The sequence below is a fragment of the Leopardus geoffroyi genome, chromosome D1 (genome assembly GCF_018350155.1).
Source record: "Leopardus geoffroyi isolate Oge1 chromosome D1, O.geoffroyi_Oge1_pat1.0, whole genome shotgun sequence".
NCBI classification, from domain to species: Eukaryota; Metazoa; Chordata; class Mammalia; order Carnivora; family Felidae; genus Leopardus; species Leopardus geoffroyi.
In genome coordinates, this window is record NC_059329.1 from 39,693,395 (window position 1) to 39,716,694 (window position 23,300).

Sequence of the window (23,300 nt, forward strand, 5' to 3'; positions counted from 1 at the left end):
ATGGCATATTCCATATTTGACCTATATCTTGACCTTGCCAGATGGCACTATTCGATATCCACACTGACCCCGGAGAGCCCAGCTATAGCTTTGAAATCCCTTTAATCACTGTTTCATCTGAGTGGAGATAAAGGAAGGTTTGTTTACATCCTTGTTCTAGAGCAATGGTTCTCAATCCTGGTGGCGGTTGTTGTAATGGGATGTTGTTTCCGTGAATGGGTTACAAAACATGGTGACTTCTGTCTTGCTAGCAGATTCTCTCACACACAGACTTTAATGAAGCAAAGCTTCCATGTTGGAGAGGTCCAAGTGGCAAAGAACTGACAGTGGCCTCCCCCCAGCAGTCAAGAAGGAACTGAGACCCTCGGTCCAGTGGCCCATAGGGAGCTGAGTGAGCTCGGAAGCAGATCGTGCTGCAGTTGGACCTTGACTGCTGTCTTCTGAGAGACCCTAGGCCAACACCTTGACTGCCACTTCATGAGAGACCCTGAAGCAGGGGATCTAGCTAAGCTGTGTCTGCATTCCTGAACACAGAAACTGTGAGGTAACAGATATGTGTTGGTTGAAGCCATTAAGGGCTGGGGCAATTTGTTACCCAGCGATAGATGAACTAAAACAAGTGGGAAAGAGGGGCTTTAAAGAAAATACTGATGTTAAATGATTATATCAGAATTTCTAAGGATAGAACCCAATCATTGGTGGTTTTCCAATCTCCCCAGGTGATTCCAAAATATAGCCAGAGTCTGCTTTCTGGACTTCTCAAACTTTACAACGCATTAGAATTACCTACGTTTTTGGTCAAAATGTAGACCTAGGGTGGGGCCCAAGGTGTTGCATGCCCATCAAGGTCCACTTTATGCTGGTGCTGATGATCCCTAGACCACCCAAAGTAGCAAGGGTCTAGGGACTCCAGGCAAAAGCCGAGGGGGACTGGACTGCATGTATGACTCTGGAAATGGTAAGAAACACGAGGATGCAGGACATCAGGGCATGCGAAGGAATACTCCTCAGGTCTTGGCTGTGGAGGGTGAGGCAAGGCTAACAGCTGCCTTAAGGTTTCAAGTCCAGAGGACTGGGAAGAAGCTGGTGTGTTTTGGTGAGATGAGGAAGCTAAAAAGGAGAAGCCTATTTGGGAGGAAAAGTAGTCATTGGTGGAAGTAACCTGATAAAGATGATCAGGACATAAATTGTGGGACCCAGTACAAAATGAAAATGTGGTACGCTTTGTTCAAAAATCATTTAGAATTTCAAGATGGTGACAGCAGAGTTTTAATCCAAGAGTGTGAGGGCCTCTGAGCGTGGGTCATACACCCATGAAGTCAGCCCAAGGACAGATCAGGCAAAGTTCAAGACTTAACTACTCCAAGAAACCACACTTGGTTACCCTGACACCCAAACTCTCATCCCCTCAGCACTGGAGTGATGAGGTATTTTGGGATGACGGTGGGGTTCAGAGCTGATGGCCAAGAAAGAATTCTCTCAAAGATGTCTTTGGTGCAAAAAGGTGATTTTATTAAAGCCCAGGGACAGGAGCTGTGGGCAGAAAGAGCTGCAGTGGGGTTGTGAGGAGTGACTCATAGTCTGCGGGGGAGATAGCTTGAAGGGAAGTTTCTTAAAGGGATTTTCATATGCTAAAGACTCACAGGTTACTGGAGGCCTAGCTATTGTCAAGGTTAAGGTTGTTTTTCCCTCTAGCAGAACATTAATGTTAAAACTGCAGGGAGTTCCTGGGCATCAGGCTGTTGATAAGGTTGTCCTTTCCTTGTCATTGTACTAAGATATTTGGAGACTCTATCAGTTTAAACATTTGTGTTCTGACCTTTCCTTTGTCCTTGGGCAGCCAGGAGTGCCTGAGGAATATCACACTATCCCACCTTGGGAGGGGCGGTGTGCTAGCTTGTGCTTTGCCCTCAGCCTGCCTTAGGCTCCCTCATCAGGAGTACAAAGTACTCTGTGCCTTAAAACTCCCTCACACATTGTCCTACAACGAGGCGCTGGTCTTGTTAGCTCCTCTGCCTCCATAAGACTGGAAAGTGCCAGAGGACAGGAGAGTGATTCCTTTGTTATTTCCCCCCAACCAGTTCTCACAGGGGCATGGCATGGATAAGTCCCCCAAGATCAGGAATGGGCCCGTGCCTGAGTCACCGGTCCTGCACCTACCTCCATTGGGCTAATGCTCCACCAAGGGAGAGCGATGCTGCTGTGGGCAACATCAGTCAGTTTCCCCCTCCCTCCAGCCCCTCCCTGGATCTGAAGGCCTCTCTCAGATTGGATCCTCGGATAACAGGCTGTGAACAGAGTTCACGGGTGGTAGCTCTAAGAATATTCCTCAACAGGAGATCCAGGGGAAGAGGGTGGCGTAGGAGGACGCTGGGCTCACCTCGTCCTGTTGATCACTTAGATTCCACCCACATCTGCCTAAAGAACCCAGAAAACCACCAGAAGGCTAGCAGAATGGACTCTCTGGGGCCAAGCATAGACAAGAGGCCCACGGAAGAGGGTAGGAAGGGGGGAGAGGCGGTGCGCGCTACACGGACTGGCAGGAGGGAGCCGGGGTGGCAGAGGGCAGCCCGCCCGCAAGGCAGAGCCCCTGAAGTCTGGCTTGCAAAAGCGGAGGGGCTGGACTGCGTGAGTTCTGACAGCCAGCGGGACTTAACATCTGGAATGTTAAAAGTGAACAGCTCTGCTCTCGGAGAGCAGGGAGGGTGAGAGGACACTGGGAAGGAGAGTTGTTGAGCCCCGGACGACAGAGCTCAGCTTGGCGGGGAACAAAGGCGCTGGCCAGCACCATCTCCCTCGCCCATCCCCCAGACGAAATCCCAAAGGCAACCAGTTTCTGTCACCGAACTTGCTTTCACCGTGCAAACACCCAACGCTGTGCTTCTGTGGATCCATCCCTCCGAGGGGTCTGCCTACCTCCCTCCCAGTGCTGCAGGGCCCCTCCCACAGGGGACCACCATCGGCAAAGTGAGCTAAGCCTGCCCCTCCCACCCCTGTGCACCTTGAGGATCCACCCCGGCTAATACCCAGATCCCATCAGAGCAGCACCACAAGCCTGGCAGTGTGCAAGCAGCCCACACAGGGGCCACGCCACTCCACAGTGAGTCCTGCCCCTGGGAGAGGGGAAGGTAAGTCTGACTGTGGCCCCAGCAGTGGGCTGGGAACAGACATCAGGTCTGACTGCGGCCTGCCCACCAACACAAGTTACTCCAGACAGCACAGGGGAAGTGCCCTGCAGTTCCTCACCACTCCAGGGACTGTCCAAAATGACGAAACAGAAGAATTCTCCTCAAAAGAAACTCCAGGAGTAGCGACAGCTAACGAATTGATCAAAAACGATTTAAGCAATATAACAGAACATGAATTTAAAATAATAGTCATAAAATTAATTGCTGGGCTTGAAAAAAGTATAGAGGACAGCAGAGAATCTATTGCTACAGAGATCAAGGGACTAAGAAACAGTCATGAGGAGTTAAAAAATGCTATAAATGAGGTGCAAAATAAAATGGAGGTGACCACAGCTCGGATTGAAGAGGCAGAGGACAGAATAGGTGAATTAGAAGATAAAATTATGGAAAAAGAAGAAGCTAAGAAAAAGAGAGATAAAAAAATTCAGGAGTATGAGGGGAAAATTAGAGAACTAAGTGATGCAATCAAATGGAACAATATCTGTATCATAGGAATTCCAGAAGAGGAAGAGAGAGAGAAAGGGGCTGAAGGTGTACTTGAACAAATCACAGCTGAGAACTTCCCTGATCTGGGGAAGGAAAAAGGCATTGAAATCCAAGAGGCACAGAGAACTCCCTTCAGACGTAACTTGAATCGATCTTCTGCACGACATATCATAGTGAAACTGGCAAAATACAAGGATAAAGAGAAAATTCTGAAAGCAGCTAGGGGTAAACAGCCTCTAACTTATAAAGGGAGACCCATAAGACTAGTGGCAGACCTATCTACTGAAACTTGGCAGGCCAGAAAGGAATGGCAGGAAATCTTCAATTGGATGAACAGAAAAAAATATGCAACCAAGAATCCGTATCCAGCAAGTCTGTCATTCAGAATAGAAGGAGAGATAAAGGTCTTCCCAAACAAACAAAAACTGAAGGAATTCGTCACCACTAAACCAGCCCTACAAGAGATCCTAAGGGGGATTCTGTGAGTGAAATGTTGCAAGGACCACAAAGTACCAGAGACATCACTACAAGCATGAAACCTACAGGCATCACAATGACTCTAAACCCGTATCTTTCAATAATAACACTGAATGTAAATGGACCAAATGCTCCAACCAAAAGACATAGGGTATCAGAATGGAAAAAAACAAGACCCATCTATTTGCTGTCTACAAAAGACTCATGTTAGACCTGAGGACACCTTCAGATTGAAAGTGAGGGGATGGAGAACTATCTGTCATGCTACTGGAAGTCAAAAGAAAGCTGGAGTAGCCATACTTACATCAGACAAACTAGACTTTAAATTAAAGGCTGTAACAGGAGATGAAGAAGGGCATTATATAATAATCACAGGGTCTATACATCAGGAAGAGCTAACAGTTATAAATGTCTATGCGCCGAATACAGGAGCCCCCAAATATATAAAACAATGAATCACAAACATAAGAATATTCCTCAAAAGTTATTGTTTGTAAAGTGCTTTATGGTCCAAATCAGAAAAGAACCATCCCATCCCTGAGGATTGGCACCTCCCCCACACTGATCATTTGGCATTGATTGTGGTTGTTTACAAGTTGCTGACAGTGCTAACCTGCACCCCCTCTGGGGCAGACCCGGCTCTCAGGCCCGGCCCTCACCTTGCCTTAAAAGGGTCTCAGGAGTCTCCTAGACCACATGTACCAACGAGGGTTCACAATTTACTGGAAAAACATATTAACACTGATTTACTGGACAAACTTATCAACCTTCTCAATACTTTTAATCATATCGTAGACTAAGAAACTAAAATGTCAATGGGTTGACAATAATGCAGTACATCCGGTCTATAAAATTCCATTGAATTTTACATGCTGCAACGTTGCACATACTGTTCCGGAATTATAGGTAAATGCTAGGATGTTTGGCACCTTTCTCTGTGACTTTACACCTAAGGAAGAAGGAAACTACTATTTATTGTGAAGCTAGTATATGTCAGGTACTGTGCTGGTCACTTCACATATTGTGTCATTTAATAACAGAGAAGCAGAATAACAGAGTGACGGGGAGAGCAGTCTCATAAGCCTAACAGCCTGAGTGCAAGTGAAGCTCTGGCACTTACTGACTCTGTGCCTCAACTTTCTCGTCTGTGAAATGGGTAGAGTGATAGAGTACTTTCTGCATGGGAGTGATTAATTGATTAAATGATGAAGTGAGTTATTACAAGACAATGTGGACAGCACTGACCTTCCATTATTAGTAATCTACATGTATCTTCGCTACAACCTTGGGAGACAGTATGATTCCTACTCAGTTTACAGATGTAGTAACTGATATTCAGAGAGGTGAGGCCATTTGCTCAAGGTCACAAACCTAATGGTGCCAGACTTGGTGTTTGAACTCAGGAACGCTCCGAGTACAGCCCAATATTGAAATTCCTGGAATTAATGAATTCATGACCTCCTATCATGTGTCCCCACTACCGATAAAGTAAAGGACAAGAGACTAAATCACTTTTTGTTTTAGCCCAGGAGAAGAGGGAGTCACAAAAACAACCAAATAAAAGCACAAGATAATATCAGATAGCGATTATGCACCGAAGACAGTAAAACAGACTCATGTCTGGCAAAAACTGAAAATAACCCAAATGTTCATCAACAGGTGAATGAATACACACGCTGTGGACAAGAAATGAAATGCTGATGTATTCAACAACAGGATGAATCTCAAAATGATCCTGGATGGAAAAAAACCCAACACTACGTACTGTATGATTCGGTTTATACAACATTGTAGAGAATGCAAATGAATCTGCCATAACAAAAACAATCCAATGGCTGCCTGGGGCTGAGGGCAGAGAGAAGGACCGACTGCACAGAGGAACTTCGAGAGCAATGGAAATATTCCGTATCTTGATTGTGGTGGGTGTTTCATGGGTGTATCCACATAATTAAACTCCTCAAACTGCACACTTTCAATGGATGCAGTTTCCCGCACATTAATGAAACCTCAGTAAAGGTGGTTTTAAAACATGGGGCAATGACTGTGCTTGTGCTGAGAACTAGGTGATGAAAAGGATGTTCAGGGTGTAAGGAACCAAAGAGGTGTAGTCCAAGGGCACCTAAATGTTTTCAATCCATGGCGAACCAGGAACCAGCAACTGGCCCCTGATGCAAAATGAGGAGGTTCAGCGTCTAAAGAGAATGAAAAATAAGAATGAGACCCACCTAAAATTTTTGATGATCACCAGGCACTGGCAATTCAAAACAAAATGCTCTTTCCTGCTGGAGCAGACCGCCCCTACACCAGCCACTGTCTCCTGTAATGGTTCACGGGATCAGAAAATTCTGTGTGGCACACGGTTCTCAGTAATTGTTACTGAATATAGTGGTAAACTGCGATTTTTAAAATACGATTGATAAGCTTTGGTCTCACACTTATTTTTCTTTGGCAGGACTCCCTCATGGTGCCCAGCCTTCATGACGTTTTCATTGACTTTTACTGAAATTAGACTGGAACAGCTCAGAGCCTGTCTTGTCCATAGGATGCCCAGCCCATCCAGGCACAAAATGGTAATATCAGACCCTGTGAGCCAACTACAAATGCCAGCCAGTTCAGGAAAACCAGTTTGTTTATTTGTCTTTCTTTTTTTTTTTTTTTTTTGATTTTTTAATGTTTATTTATTTTTTTGAGAGAGACACAGAGCATGAGTGGGGGAGGAGCAGAGCGAGAGGGAATCACAAAATCTGAAGCAGGCTCCAGGCTCTAAGCTGTCAGCACAGCCCGATACGGGGCTCGAACCCACGACCGGCGAGATCATGACCTGAGCCAAAGTCGGACACTTAACCGACTGAGCCACCCAGGCGCCCCTGTTTATTTGTCTTTCTAATTTTCATGTTTGTTTTGTTACGTTTGTCTGAAAATCTGCAGACCACATTCTGAGATCAAGCACATGCCATCTGCTCCGGACCGTGTACCCAATGCCTAATATCCCATTTTTACCGAGGAACAAACTGAGACCCAGAGACATTAAATCATTTCCACAATGGAACAGCTAAGACCAGAATTCAAGTTAGACTTTTGCCGGCCGCCCCAGTGCCCCCACTGCATCTGTACTGAGCACCTTTTACATGCTCAGCGCTATATAGGAAGAGATAACCCATAGAAGATCTAGAATAAATGGTCTCCGTCCTTTAGAAGTACAATCTTTGAGCCCAAACTACAAAGCACGAATACCACAGGGAAATTTATTCAGTTACTGAGCACCTATTATGCAAGGCACTAGTAATCTCAACTCTGTGATAAAGGATCCAGAGTTTTCCGTGCAGTCACCCCCTTCACACCTGTGTCTTAGTGACCTTCACAGCAGCACCAGTAGGTAAGAATATTGAAATCCCACTTGACAGCCAAGGAGACTGCTGTAAAGAAATGTTAAATAGTCTGCCTAAGGTCACACAGCTAGGAGTAGAAGAGCTGGGCTTCTCCTGGGTCTGTCTGACTCCCGAACTGGAGTTTGGAGTTCTTGTGCACTGTGTCTCCAGCCTCTCTATTATCAGGCAGTAGGGATTTTCAAACCCGGGATAAAAAAGAACAGACTCGTTGGTTGAGCCTGGGCGGCAGACTTGGTTTCCGCTCAAGCTGTAGTTTCACGGTTCGTGGTTTCCAGCCCCTCACTGGGCTCTGCGCTGACAGTGCGGAGCCTGCTTGGGGTGCCCTCTCTCCCTCAATCTCTGCCCTTTCTTCTCCCATGAGTACACACACTCTTTCTCTCTCTCAATAAATAAACTTAAGGAAAAAAAAAAAAAAACTACTAAAAAAAAAAAAGAGAGAGAGATACATAATAGGCATTGGCACTCACCCTTAAGGCTCATTGGGAATGTAGGTCATAGAGACTACACTCTAGGATGCAGGCAGTTTGGACCAAACCAGTCCAGTGTTAAGAGCCTTAGTACACTATATAGCACCATAAAAACCCAGCTCCAAGGAACCAACTTTAATGAAGCTTGTGTAGGTCTTCCATATTGTAACGTTCAATCCCCTCCCAGCCCCGCCACCCTCCTGGCACCTTACCAACGTCCATTCGTGATAAACAATAAGCATATTTTCAAGAGAGACAAAAGAAGCAAGAAGCTACAGATCATCTGGACGTAGTGTCAATTTTCCAGAAACACCAGGATATATCGCCTCACAAATTCTTATGTACATACAGGAACAATGGAAGAGCATATGTAAAATCAGGACTGTCCTCAAAAACAAGAACTGTGTGCAGCTATAGGGCTGTCATAACCTTGGGCACTGTAAACACATCATTTGTTTCTCTTGGAAGTGAAAAGTGGCTCCGAAGCCTTTGAGAAAATAAGCACTGGTGGATGTTGATTCTTTTCCAGAGTGGTTGGTTGGTGAGAAGAGTGACCCAATACCTAATTGCTGTAATATATGCCAAAGATGGCAAAGAAGGAGCCAATATATCGGATTAGGTGTGACTCTCGAATTACATCCTTTTAGCAAAAACAAGCACCGTCACTCAGTATTCAGTATATCAGCCCTTCAAGTCTTAGTCCCAGTCTACTTTTCCGGTCTTCCTTCCCACTCCTCCTTCTCTGCCTCAACCAGACTGATGCCATGCCTGGGATCTCGTAGGCACTTAACCGATATTTGTTGAAAGACAGAGAGGAGGAAAGGAAGAAAGAGAGAGAAAAGGAAACGGTAAATATAATCATGGCTGAAATGGACTCATGCTATCTTCCTGCTCCCCTCTATGCAACCCTACCCTAAAGAAAGGATCTGAGGGGCGCCTGGGTGGCTCAGTCGGTTAGGCGTCCGATTTCGGCTCAGGTCATGATCTCGCGGTTCATGAGTTCAAGCCCCGCGTCGGGCTCTGTGCTGACAGCTCAGAGCCTGGAGCCTGTTTCAGATTCTGTGTCTCCCTCTCTCTCTCTGACCCTCCCCCGTTCATGCTCTGTCTCTCTCTGTCTCAAAAATAAATAAACGTTAAAAAAAAAAATTTAAAGAAAGGATCTGATAAACTTAGTTCTAAGTGTCATCAAACATGACCTCAAGAAGCTTCTAACTAATCCACAGCAGTGGTTTTCAACCCTGGCTGCACATCAGAATCACTGAGAGAGCTTTTGAGAAACGCTAATGCCCAGCCCCTGCCCCCCACCACCCTGAAAATCTGATTCATTGAACTGGAGGGACACCCAGTTCCATATTGTAACATTCAATCCCCTGGTGCTTTGTTTCTAATGTGCAGACAGGGTCGACCGTTTCTGGCACAGCCCAGTCCCCTCAGAGGTCCAGACAGTTGTTGTCACTTCTCCATGGCTGGAGAGCCGGGAGGTGACAGAGGCGGGATATAAACTTACAGCATCACTGGGTCATTCTAGCCTTTATCAGCTCTTGATCTCACGATATTCTTTCTTCTCTCGTAAATGTCTCAGACTTCAGTTTTTCTCGTCCATATATGCATTTAGCAAATAGTTATTAAACACCTACCCTGTGCCAGGTCTGCAGCAATGAGCAAAACAGCCAGTTTCCTCTCACCTTGGCCTCAGCAAGAAGAGCCCTCAAACCTGGATGCCTTTCTCAATTTGGATCATTTGGGCTCCACTAGTTTGTGAATTTCTTGGGACCAGGAGCCACGAGTTATTTATTTTTGGAGCTGCAGAGCCTAGCACATTGCCTGGTGTAAAGGCAGATTTGATACAGTTTGATGAATAAACAAATACGAGTGATTCCTAAATCCCCACACATGGATCAAGAAAACAGAAAAATGTCAAGAAGACCACTTGTGTTAGTCAGGACTCTCTCAATTCTATGTCATTGAAATCTAACTTAAATTCTCTCCGTCAAGAGAGGGTATTTACTTGCTCGTAACTGGCAAAGGCAAATGTGCAGAATCCCAGAGGTCAAACCATGTTCTTAGGGCTCAGTCTTTCTTGGCGGCTCCCAGCTGGCTCAATCTGTGTCCGTTGGCTTCCTTCTTAATTCACAGGCTCTCCACGTGACAGGCAAGATGGTTCCCCAGTATTCTCAGGTTTGTATCCTCTGATTTCAGCAATCCCAGCAATGACGTCAGGGCAGCCTCCAAAGGCCCATGTGCCCATCCCTGAACCAAACACTATCTGGTTCAATGCTCTCTTAGTATCTCCCAGGGGCCAGGCCCTTTGCAAACAAATAGGCTGTCCAAGAACACTTGGATAGATGAAGGGATGGATTGGTGCATGGGTAGATGGGTATGGGGGTAGACGGATGGATGGACCGGTGTGTGGATGGTGGACAGATGGATGGATGGATGGTGGGTGGATATCATTAGTATCCAATGGCTCCACCCAGAGCTGCCTGAGGCTCTCTTGTTGTCCCCTTCTTCCCACCCCTCTTACCCCAGGCTGTCACTTCACTTTCCTAAAAGCCTTCTGGTTGCCCATGGAGCCATTAGATGGTCTCTCTTGGTCCTCAGCCAACAGCTAGTACTTTCCCTCCCTCTTGTATCCAGCATCCAGCTGAGTCTGGAAACAATACCAGGACGCTGGGTGTGAACGGAAGGAGCCTGCTCTTTATTTGCCATTATTTACTTCTGAGCGTGTGCGTTCCCACTGCTTTCCCATTCTCTCTGTCTCTCCTCTCTTTTCCTTCCCACTCCTTGGGAACTGGCTCAACCACTATAGGATCAGCTCATCTGCATTTGGCCCTAGAAGACCTGCCAGACTCCGAGGAGGAGGGCAGAGGCGGCGGGCGGGCGGGAGCCGCACGGCGCTGTGACAGCGCACAGTCGGGCCCGCGCTCGCCGCCTGGAAGCCCATGCCGGGCCGGAGCCGGGCCGGGATTGCTCATGAGGCCTCTGCCGAGCGGGAGTAGGAAGAACCGCGGCATATCCCTGGGGCTCCTCGCCCTCTGCCTGACCGCAGCCTGCTGTCTGCAAAGTAAGCGCGGGGCGGCGGAGGGGGGGGAGGCGGCGGGGCGAGCGCAGCGGGGAGGCTCGGGGCGCGGCGGGGCGGCGGGGCCAGGGGGGCTGCGGAGGACCGCGGGGTGCGCGGGGCGCGGCGGGGGACCGCAGGGCGGCGTGGGGCGGCATTCGGGTCCCGGGTGTCGCGGCTGCCGGGCCACAGGCCCTAGCCCACCTTGGGGGCCCCGCCTGTCAGGGGACGCGCTGCTCCCCGGCGGGGCTGGGCGCGTCCCCTAGGGCGCCGATCGCGGCCGGAGGGGACGAGCAAACCGCAGGCTCTCCGGTCCTGGCACCTTGGGCCACTTGGGGGTGCCCGTCCCGGCCCCGCCCGGCGGGGCGTTATCAGAGCCGGAAGCCGGCGGGGAGATAACCGGCTCCGGGCCCGGGCGGCCGCCTCCTCTGCAGTATTTTCTATTTCTTTTTCCTGGAATGACCGGACTGCAGCTGAGGTGTTCCGACCCCAAAGGCACGCGGGCCCCGCCCCCTACTGTGGGGACCCCTCGTCCTCCTCCGGGCTTCCCCGGTCACCAGGACATTCTGTAGGCCTTCCCTAAACGCAGAAGAGCCCACCGCAGACTCTTGAAGTAAAGGGGTTCTGGGGGTTTGGGTTTGGGTGTTGGGGCTTGAGGTGGCCCTTGCCACTGTGCACCGAGTGGCGGGCTTTGGGTGACCCTAGAATCTCCCTAGTGTGGGGAGTCTGGATGTAAGGCACAGCTGCACAAACTCCCAATGGCACAAACTACAGACTGTAAGTTTTACTTTCTCGTCTAGTCATTAACGTTATCGTCATTCCCATTTTACAGATTAGCTAAGTGAGGTTCAGAGTGACCAGTGCAGGGCCATTGGAGGTGGGAGGGCCAATGGTAAGAGCCAGCTCTTACTAAGCATGGACGCATTCACGATCCCTCAGACTTAACAAGACTTCTGTCCTTGAATCCACAAGGCAACCCTCTTAAGTGCTACTCGATTTCTGTTTCACAAGTGAGGAAAGGAGACACAGAGGTTGCTACTTGCACCAAGTCGCCTGCTGTTCCTGGGGAGGTTGGGGTGCCAGGGTTCAAACCCGAGCACTCTAGCACTGCACCCTTACACCTCTCTGACTAGAGCCCAGCTTTGGAGACTGCACATCTCAGAAACCCAGAAAGACTGGGACGGGGCATGCACTTCTGGCTGCCTGTTGAGGGAGAAGTAACAGGTTGTTATTTCTCAGGTAGGTGGGTGTGTTTGGCCTGGCAGTGACCTTTTCAATTGTTTTTCAAGGCTCCAACACGTTTCCGACCACCATTCTTACACAACAGATGTTCCCAAGACTTCAGGCGCCAGCCAATTGCCACAGTGTGTAATTCATTCATTCACTCACTCGTTCAGGGCCCCCCTCTGCCTGTAGGAAGCAGGCCTCGGTGGGGAAACCTAGTTCAGAGTCATGCCCTCAGACAAGCAAACGACAGTGCCAGCTTGCAGTGGTGAGTCTGGAGAGGCAGGAAGTGCAAACCTTCTGGGAGCCCTGGAAGTTCCGAACCCAGACTGGAGAACTGGCCCCACTGAGTCATTCGTGGCCCAGTCCCCAAGAGGACAGAGGAGCGGGCTGAGTCTGGTCTGGGGAGGGAGTGGATAGGCCAGAAGCCACCACGGCTAGAATGGAGCTGTGGGTTCTGGGCTTAGCTGGGGACGGGATGGGTGGGAAGGGGCAGGAGAGCCAGTGTAGGGGGAATCTCACTGAAGCCCCCGGAAAGGCCCAGAAACCATTCCAGGACAGGGCCCGTTCATGCTCTGTCTCTCTCTGTCTCAAAAGTAAATAAACATTAAAAAAAAAAAAAAATTAAAAAATAAATTAAAAAATAAATAAATAAAAATAAAAAAGAAAGTCTTCCAAATTCCTTCATTTCTGATCTCCACGGGAGATCTGAAATACTCCATGCTGGTCTGGGAGGGGGCTGCAGACAGGAGACCCTCCTTTCTCTATTACCACCAGGACCTGAGGACACCTCTATGTGACACCCTATTTGCTGTCAGACTTTTTTCTTTAACATGTATGTATGTATGTATAATGGACATACAAGGCATTCAATATTACTGTAGGTGTACAATATACTTTTTTTAGATTTTGTAAATTGTTTTTTAAGTTTATTGATTTCTTTTGAGAGAGAGCAAGAGAGCGAGCAGGGGAGGGGCAGAGAGAAGGAGAGAGAGAGAATCCCAAGCAGGCCCTGCACCATCAGCACAGAACCCGATGTGGGGCTCAGACTCGTGAACCATGAGAGCGTGACCGGAAATGAAACCATGAGTCGGGCGATTAACCGCCTGAGCTATCCAGGGGCCCCTAAGGTGTACAACATATTGATTTGATAATTCTATGTATTTCTCAGTGCTCATCAAGATAAGCGTAGTCATCCTCTGTCACCAACAACATTATTAAAAGATGATTGACCGCGTTGCCTATGCTGTACTTTTCATCTCCGTGACATTTACTTTATAACTGAAAGTTTGTGCCTCTTAATCCCGTGTCCCCACCCTCCCAGCCTCCTCCCCTCTGGCATCCACCAGTTCTCTGTATTTAAGGGTATGTTTCTGGTTTTTTGTTCGTTTGTTTTGTTTTTTAGGTTCCACATATAAGTGAAATAATACGGTATTTGTCTTATCCATGTCTGACTTATTTCACGTCGCATAATACCCTCTAGGTCCATCCATGTTGTCACAAATGGCAAGATATTCTTTCTTATGGCTGAGTGATATTCCGTTGTAGATATATACCACTCCTTCTTTATTCATTCATCTATTGATGACACGTCTGTTGCTTCCATATCTTGGCCGTTGTACAATAATGCTACAATAAGCATAGGGTTACATATATTATTTTCAAATTAGTGTCTTGGTTTTCTTTGGGTTTTCCAGCAGCGGAAATCCTGGAACCCATGATAGTTTTAATTTTAATCTTTCCAGGAACTTCCATACTGTTTTCCACAGTGGCTGCACCAGTTTTCGTCCCCACCAACAATGCATGACGGCTTCCTTTTGTCCACATCCTCACCAACACTGGTTTTTTCTTGTCTTTCTGATACTAGCTATTCTGACCTGTGCAAAGTGGTATCTCACTGTGGTTTTGATTTTCATTTCCCTGATGATTAGTGATGTTGAGCATCTTTTCACGTGTCTGTTGGACACCTGTATGTCTTCCTTGGAAAAACGGTTATTCAGATCTTCTGCCCATTTTTTAATCAGGTTGTTTGGGTTTTTTGGTGTTGAATTGTATAAGTTCTTTATATATTTTGGACATTAATCCCTTAGCAGATATACCACTGCAAGTATCTTCAATAGTTGCCCTTTTGTGTTGTTGATGGTTTCCTTTGTAGAGCAAAAGGTTTTTATTTTGGTGTAGTCCTGAGTATTTTTGCTTTTGTTTCCCTTGCCTGAGGAGACGTATCTAGAAAAATGTTGCAAAGACTGATATTCAAGAGATTACTGCCTCTGTTTTAATTTAGAGGTTTTATGCTTTCAGGTCTCACGTTTATGTCTTTAATCCATTCGAGTTCATTTTTGTGTATTGTGTAGGCAGGTGGTCCAGTTTTATTCTTTTGCATGTAGCTGTCCAGTTTTCCCGAAACCATTTGTTGAAGAGACAAGTATTCTCTTATGTACTCTTGCTTCCTTTGTTGTAAGTTAATTGACCATATAATCTTGGATTTATTTCTGGTCTTTGTATTCTGTTCTGTTGATCTCTGTGCCTGTTTCTGTGCTAATACCATACTGTTTTGATTATTATAGTTATAGTATATCTTAAAGTTCAGGGTTATGATACCTTCAGTTTTGTTTTTCTTTCTAAAGATTGGGTGGCTATTTGGGGTCTTTGTGGCTCCATACAAATTTTAGGATTCTTTGTTCCAGTTCTGTGAAAAATGCTGTCGGCATTTTGATAGGGATTGCATTAAATCTGTAGATTGCTTTGGGTAATATGGATTAATGGTAATAAGAATTAATGATATTAACTCTTCTAATCCATGAGCATGGTATATCTTTCCATTTGTTTGTGTTGTCCTCAATTTCTTTCATCAATGCAGTTTTTCATCAGTGTTCTTTCATCAGTATAGTTTTCAGAGTTTAGGTCTTTCCCCTCCTTGGTTAAATTTATTCGTAGGTATTTTATTCTTGTTGGTGCTATTGTAAATGGAATCGTCTTCATAATTTCTTTATCTGCTACTATTAGTGTGTAGAAATGCAACAGATTTTTGCATATTAATTTTGTATTCTGCAACTCTACTGAATTCATTTATCAGTTTGTATAGTTTTTTGGTGGAGTCTTTAGGATTTTCTATATATAGTATCATGTCATCTGCAAATAGTGGCAATTTTACTTCTTTCTTACCAGTTTGGAGCCTTTTAAAATCTTTGTCTTGTCCACTTGCTGCAGCTAGGATTTCCAGGACTATGTTGAATCAAAGTGGTGAGAGTGGACATCCTTGTCTTGTCCCTGATCTTAGAGGAAACACTTTCAGTTTTTCACCCTTGAATATGATGTAAGCTGTGGGTTTTTCATAGATTTCCTTTGCTCTGTTGAGGTATGTTTCCTCTAGACCTACTTTATAGAGGGTTTTCATCGTGAACAGGTGTTGTACTTTGTCTAATGCTTTTTCTGCATCTATTAAACTAATCATATGGTTTTACCCTTCCTCTTGTTAATGCGATGTATCACCTTGAATGATTTACAAATCTTGAACCACCTGGATCTTTATATTAATCTCACTTGATCATGGTGAATGACTTTATTACTGTGGTGTTGAATTCTGTTTACTCATATTTTGCTGAGGATTTTTGCGTCTTTGTTCATCAGAGATATTGGCCTGTAGTTTTCTCCCTTTTTGTAGTGTCTTTGTTTGGTTTGGGTATCAGGGTAATGCTGGCCTCATGGAATCCATTAAGAAGTTTTCCTTCGTCTATTTTTGGAATAGTTTGAAAAGAATAGGTATTAAGTCTTCTTTAACTGAGTCAGAGAATTCACCTGTGTAGCCATCCGGTCCTGGACTTTTGTTTGTTGAGAGTTTTTTTTTATTATTGATTCAATTTTAATACTAGTAATTGATTAGTCCAGATTTTCCTGAATCAGTTGTGGAAGGGTGTATACTTCCAGGGATCTACCTACGCCTTCTAGGTTGTCCAATTTGTTAGCATATAACTTTTCCCAATATTCTCTTAAAATTCTTTATATTTCTGTGCTGTTGGTTGTTATTTCTTCCACTTCATTTCTGATTTGATTCATTAGAGTCTTCTCTCTTTATTTTCTTGATGAGTCTGGCTGTAAAGGTTGGTCAATGCTATCTTTTCAAAGAACCAGCGCTTGGTTTCATTGATTTTTTTTTTTTTCCTACTGTGTTTTCTGCCTCCTTCATTTATTTCCGCTGTAATCTTTATTATTTCCTTCTTTCCACTGGTTTGGGGCTTTGTTCTTCTTTTTCTGACTCCATTATGGGTAAGGTTAGGTTGTTTATTTGAGATTTGTTTTGTTTCCTGAGGTAGACCTGTTGCCATAAACTTCCCTCTTAGAAGTGCTTTGCTGTGTCCCAGTGATTTTGGATGGTTGTATTTTCATTTTCACTTGTCTCCATGTATTTTCGTCTTTTCTTTGATTTCTTTATTGAGTTGTTTAGAAGCATGTTGTTTAGCCTCCATGTGTTTGTGTTTTTTCCAGTTGTTCTCTTGTAATTGAGTTTCAGTTTCATATGGTTGTGGTTGGAAAAGATGCTTGATAGGATTTCAATCTTGTTAAATTTATTAAGACGTGTTTTGTGACCTAACATGTGATCTATCCTGGAAGATGTTCCATATGCACTTGGAAGAATATGTAGTCTGTTGTTTTGAGATGGAAACTTCTGTACATATCCGTTAGTCTATCTGGTCTAATGTGTTTGTTGTTCAAAGCCATTATTTTCTAGTTGATTTTCTGTCTGGATGATCTACCCATTGATGTATGTGCTGTGTTAAAGTCCCCTACTATTATTGTATTATGTCAGTTTCTTCCTTTATGCCTGAAAATCATTGCTGTATGTATTTAGGAACTCTGTGTTGGGTCCATAAATATTTACAATTGTTATATCCTCTTGTTGGATTGATACATTTATCATTATGTAGGGCCCTTTTTTGTGTCTTGCTGCAGTCTTCATGGTTTTTTTAATTTATTTTTTTATTTTATTATTTAAAAAAATTTTTTTAATGTTTTTATTTATTTTTGAGACAGAGAGAGACAGAGTATAAGCAGGGGAGGGGCAAAGAGAGAGGGAGACCCAGAATCCGAAGCAGGCTCCAGGCTCTGAGCTGTCAGCACAGAGCCCGACGTGGGGCTCGAACTCACAGACTGTAAGATCATGACCTGAGCTGAAGTCCGACACTTAACTGACTGAGCCACCCAGGCTTTCCTTCATTTATTTTGTTAAGTTTATTTATTTATTCAGAGAGAGAGAGGGAGAGAGAGATGGAGAGGGGCAGAGAGAGAGGGACAGGGAGAGAATCCCAAGCAGGCTCCGCACTGTCAGCACAGAGCCCGATGCAAGGCTTGATCTCACAAACCATGAGATCATGACGTGAGCCAAAATCAAGAGTCAGATACTTAACCGATTGAGCCACCCATGCACCCCGTTACGGTCTTCATTTTAAAGCCTATTATGTCTGATAGAAGTATTGCTACCTTGGCTTTTTTTTTTCTCCTCTCATTTGCATAGTATATGATTTCCCAGCCCTTCACTTCGATAGGTATGTGTCTTTAGGTCTCAAGTGAGTCTCTGGTTGGCAGCATACAGATGGGTATTTTTTTTAATCCATTCAGTCACCCTATGCTTTTGATTGGAGCGTTTAGTTCATTTACATTTGAAGCAATTATTGATAGGTAGGTACTTAATGCCATTTTGTTCATTGTTTTCTGGTTGTTTTTGTATTTCTCTGCTCCTTTCTTCTCTTGTTTTCTGGCCTTGTGGTCTGATGGTTTTCTTCAGTGTTGTGCTTGGATTTCTTTCTCTTTGGTTTTTGCACACCTATTACAGATTTTTGATTTGTGGTTACCATTGGGTTCAAATACAACATCTTATATGTATAGCGGTCTATATTAGGTTAATGATCGCTTAAGTTGGAACACATTCTAAAAGCACTAATATGTCCTGTATATGATATCATATTTTGCATGTTTTTATGTTGCCTATCCCGTGACTAATTTTTGTAGATATAATTGATTTTCCTACTTTTGCTCGTTAATCTCCATTCTGACTTTGTAACTGGTTAACCTACTACTTTCCTATATGTTTGCTTTTACTTGTGAAATTCTTTCTGTTTCATAATTTTCTTACTTCTAGTTACGGCCTTTTCTTTCCCCTCAAAGAATTCCCTTTAACATTTCTGGTAAGCCTGGGTTAGTGGTGATGAACTCCTTTAACTTTTGTTTCCTGGGAAACTCTCCTTCTATTCTGAAGGATTCCCTTGCCTGGTAGGGCATTTTTGGTTGTAGTTTTTCCCTTTTAGCACTTTGAATATGAATATATCATGCCATTTCTGGCCTATAAAGTTTCTGCTGAGAAATCAGTCAATAGCCTTATGGAGTTTTACCTGTATGTAACTGTTGGCTTTTCTCTTGCTGCTTTTTTTTTTTTTTTTTAAGTTTGTTTATTTTGCGAGAGACAGACCCCACTAGTCGGGGAGGGGCAGAAAGAGAGGGAGACAGAGAATCCCAAGCAGGCTCTGCACTGTCAGCACGAGCCCAATGTGGGGCTCAAACCCACGAAACCTGGAGATCATGACCTTATCTGAAATCAAGAGTTGGATGCTTAACTGTCTGACTCACCAAGGTGCCCTGGTCTCCTGCTGCTTTTCACTTTTTTTTTTTTTGTAACGTTTATTTATTTTTGAGACAGAGAGAGACAGAGCGTGAACGGGGGAGGGTCAGAGAGAGAGGGAGACACAGAATCTGAAACAGGCTCCAGGCTCTGAGCGGTCAGCACAGAGCCCGACGTGGGGCTCGAACTCACGGACCGTGAGATCATGACCTGAGCCGAAGTCGGCCACTTAACCGACTGAGCCACCCAGGCGCCCTTCCTGCTGCTTTTCCAATTAAAGGTTCAATTCTCTTTCGTCATCATCATCATTTTAATGATTGTGTGCCTTGGTGTGAACCTCCTAGGGTTAATCTTGTTAGGGGCTCTCTGTGCTTTCTGAATCAGCAAGTCTGTTTCCTTCCCCAGATTAGGGTTTTTCAGCTGTTATTTCTTCAATTTTTTATTTAAAAAAATTTTTTTTTAATGTTTATTCATTTTTTGATAGAGACAGAGCGTGAGTAGGGGAGGGGCAGAGAGAGAGGGAGACACAGAATCTGAAACGGGCTCCAGGCTTTGAACTGACAGCACAGAGCCTGACGCCGGGCTCGAACTCACTGACCGTGAGATCATGACCTGAGCCGAAGTCAGACGCCTAACCAACTGAGCCACCCAGACGCCCTCTTCATTTTTTTTTTTTTTTTGATTTTTTTATTTTTGAGAGAGAGAGAGAGAGAGAGAGAATGAGCAGGGGAGGGGCAGAGAGAGAGGGAGACACAGAATCCAAAGCAGGCTCCAGGCTCCGAGCTGTCAGCACAGAGCCGGACATGAGGATTAAACCCACAGACCGCGAGATCATGAGTTGAGCCGAAGTCTGACACTTAACAAACTGAGCCCCCCAGGCACCCCTGATAGGAGTCTTCTGCCCTCTTCTCTCCCTCTTCTCCTTCTGGGATCCTTACAATGCACATGTTATTACACCTGATGATTTCACAGAGTTCCCTTAACCTATTCTCGTTTTTTTACTATTCTTTTTCCTTTTTGCTGCTCAGCTTGGTTGCTTTTCATTGCTGTCTGCTGTTAGACTCTTAAAAAATATATTTTAATATATCTCAAGTCAGGACACATCAATATCAAATTGATTGCTTTGCTCTAACTCCGTTGGCCCGGACGGAAGTTGAGCCCTTCCTGAGAGGATGTGTGTTGCTTCTGTCAGTCACTGGGAGACTTCTTATCTGGGGAGTAGGAAAGACTTCATGGAGAAGGTGAGGCTGAGTCTTGAAATATGAGTCGTGTATACCACAGGACGAGATGGAGTAGACAATTCTAGGGATACAGCAGACACTCAAAAAATAGGTGCCCGGTTCCTTCTCGGGCCTGGTCCAGACATGCTAAACAAGGGAAGGGGAAGTGTGCTGCTGCCTTCCCCTGCATCTACCAGGATCTTAGCGGAAACCCCACTCCAAGACCCTGCTGACACTGCGCCTCCTTGGTCCAGTGCATTCGTGGGCCTGGTCTGCCCGCACCTGCGTTTTCCCTGGACAGGAAAGTATTTACTTATCCAGCAGTAAATGGGGGTAGGAGAGAGGCCAGGTTGGCAAGTTCAAAGTTAGAAAATGATTTTCTCCCATAACTGGGAAGGCCCCAGTCAGCCTTGTGGGCAAAGAAGAAATAGCACATTGGACCGTAAAGGGAGCACTGGACGTTCCTTGTTCGAGTGTGCTTCAGGAAGCACATTGCCCTTTCCTCCTGCTGAGTCGCGCCCTGGGGACAGCTATGGCCTGTGTCATGCAGACCCCAGAGGAGCCTGGCTGCTCTGGGACTTCCTGAGGAATCCTTAGCTGGCAGAAAAGGAAGAGCCCGGGGAGCCGGTCCCAGTCCCAGCGCTGGCTGTAAACCCTGTACCCACGCAAGTCCCCGTCCTCTCTGAGTGCACAGGGCAGTGAGCTTGGTGGTTCTCAGCCAAGGCTGCACATTAGAACCCCGTGGGGGGCTTGTAAGACCTACAGATGCCCACACCCTACTCTAGAGAGTCAAACTGGCATCTCCAAGGGCGGGAGCCAGTACCGCTGTGTTCTGATTTTAAGTTCCTTAGGTGATCCTAATGTGTGACCAGGCAGTGCTCCTGGACTAGGCCATTTCTATGTCCCCTCCATGAGTCTCATCCCACGGAAACAGTCAGGAAGCGTACATGTCTCTCCTACCTTCTGGCCTCAGAACACCCACCATTGTGTAGCGGAGCCTCACATGTCTTATTTGTGGTTTTTATCCTGACCAACCTATAGATACTTTCCCACCAGGCTCAGGTCAGGAAGACAAGGCTACCTAGCTGGGAAGTCGGGTTTGGGGTTTGCTCAATAGTTCCTGAGTATCCACGGTGTGAGAGGCCAGGATACTCAGCAGGAGGGGAAGGCATGGCCTGGGGCAGGGCAGGGGCGGGGAGGGCGGGGTGAGTCACATCCTAGCCTGATGATTGGATGTTAGGTGCCCTGGGGCCACAGAGAAAGGGATTTACCTGGCTTGTTTGGATTTGGGAAGAGGCTTCTAGAAGCGGAAACCGGGGAAGTCCAAGTAGGAGGTAGTCAGGTGAGCAAGGAGGGAGGCAGTTCTGAGTAACAGGAATTAAGAAGCACAGACCCAGCATTGCCCTCTTTCCTCCCTTTGCGCCAATAGCAGGTGACCGTTCTTTGGTTAAATCAGGTCTTCCAACACTTGGCCAATTTCTTCCTATGCAATCTTGTAAGTTGTGTAAAAGTTAAAGAAACAGAGTTTGGGAAGGCTCTGGCTCTGGATCATAGGTTGAGCCTGCTGGAATAGTTCCTCTGATAGACCCTTACTCTAGTGCCAGAGAATTGGGAGGGAGATGTGGGTCCCTTGGCCCCAGGCAGTGACCAGGGGACCTCACGGGAGACTTCTCGATTTGCCCTTTTCTACCAATGTAACATTCGCTCCCCCGGGGCTCACTAGGGGAATAGATCACATTCCTTTTGGAAGCCAATGCCCAGAAGCAGAAGCGCAGGCTTGATCTCTCCTGTTGCCATCAACCAAGCTTTCTATATACGTTAGGATGGGATTTCAGGGGTTCTTGAACCACAGCTTATCCCTTCATGTCGAGGAGACCATGGTTTCAACGTGGCAGCCCCAGCCTGAATGAGCCATCCATCGTGTTACACGTCACTGGGCGCTGGCCATTCGGACCTCAGCACATGCTGGGCGCTCACCTGCTCCTTCCGGCAGGGAGGTGGGCAGTCAGTCCTCTGACATGAATGCAAGGCAGGCTGGGAACTATGTTACAGGAGCCCGGGGGGGGGGGGGGGCCCTGGCGGAGGAGGCACCTTGAGGGAGCACACACCTGAGATAGGGGAGGGGGGAGTCTGAGCTGAGAACGAGGGGAGAAAGGCCCAGAGGGGAGAGGTCTGTAGTCTGGTGAACTAGAATTGGGTGGCGAGGAGTCTTGAGGGATGGGGATGGAAAAGAAAGTTGAGAGCAGATTACTGAGGACTTTCAGCGCCAGGGGAGACACAGCAGATGTGTTGTCTAGAAGACCACTCCAGCTGACCGAAGAGAAGGAAAGGCAGTCTCTCCTGAGTTTTTATACTTGCTAATAATAGTTACAAGACAACGATATGTGTGGCTGTTTATTGAGCACCTGCTTTGTGCCAGGTACTGCAAACAGCAGGCTTCCACTCACCTTCACATAATCCTGCAAATAGGTGCTGTTGGCTATTGGCCCCCATTATACAGATGAAGAAACTGAGGCTCAGAGAGGTTGAGGAGCTTGCCTAAAGGCACTCATTCCACTAGGCGCTTATGGAAAGCCCACAGTGCCAGGCATTGTGATGCGCCCTGGGGACTCAACAGTGAAGAAAATGGATCTGCCCGCCCCACCACCATGTTCATAGTTGACAGCTGATCGAGGAGGATGAGCCATTAATCACGAGGAATTACCACGGACCGAGATAAGTGTGTTGATAGACAGGAACAGGGAGCTATGGGAACACAGAGCTGGGCCCCCTAACCTAGAGTGGAGCGATCAGGGAAGGCTTCCTGGAAGAAGTGATATGTAAAATCTACAGGGTGAAGAGGAATCGGCCCCTTAGTGCCTCTGAAGGGGGAACTTTGTACCCTAACTGTGGTACCTAGTCATGAATGTGCCTAAATCCTTTCATTGCTCTATACCTTTCTTCCAAGGGCCTTCAGGCATCCTATAAATACCTCTCAAAGAACCATGGGGAAGTCACCCCACTTCATTTCTTCCTTAGTCCTCCTGTTCCACACATATTAACTGTGGAGTTACCTGAGAACCCCACTTTCCAGTTCCCCAGGCTGGACACTGGCCCAGGCCCGACCCTAAGTCCTGTAGCCCCACTGTGCCGACAGCGAACCCTGCGGCACCCTGCCCCCCTCCCCCACAAGGCTGTG

General features: G+C 46.2%; 1 protein-coding gene across 1 annotated transcript in view; it reads left to right on the top strand.

The window, feature by feature from the left end:
- The first annotated feature begins 10,676 nt into the window (after nt 1-10,676).
- The window catches only part of VSTM5 (V-set and transmembrane domain containing 5), a 32,380-nt gene continuing 19,756 nt past the window's right edge, over nt 10,677-23,300 (top strand). Inside the window, exon 1 of the mRNA XM_045483617.1 lies at nt 10,677-11,071. Within this exon, the coding sequence (XP_045339573.1) occupies nt 10,981-11,071 (91 nt within the window). The 5' untranslated portion in view covers nt 10,677-10,980. The remainder of the gene's footprint in view (nt 11,072-23,300) is intronic.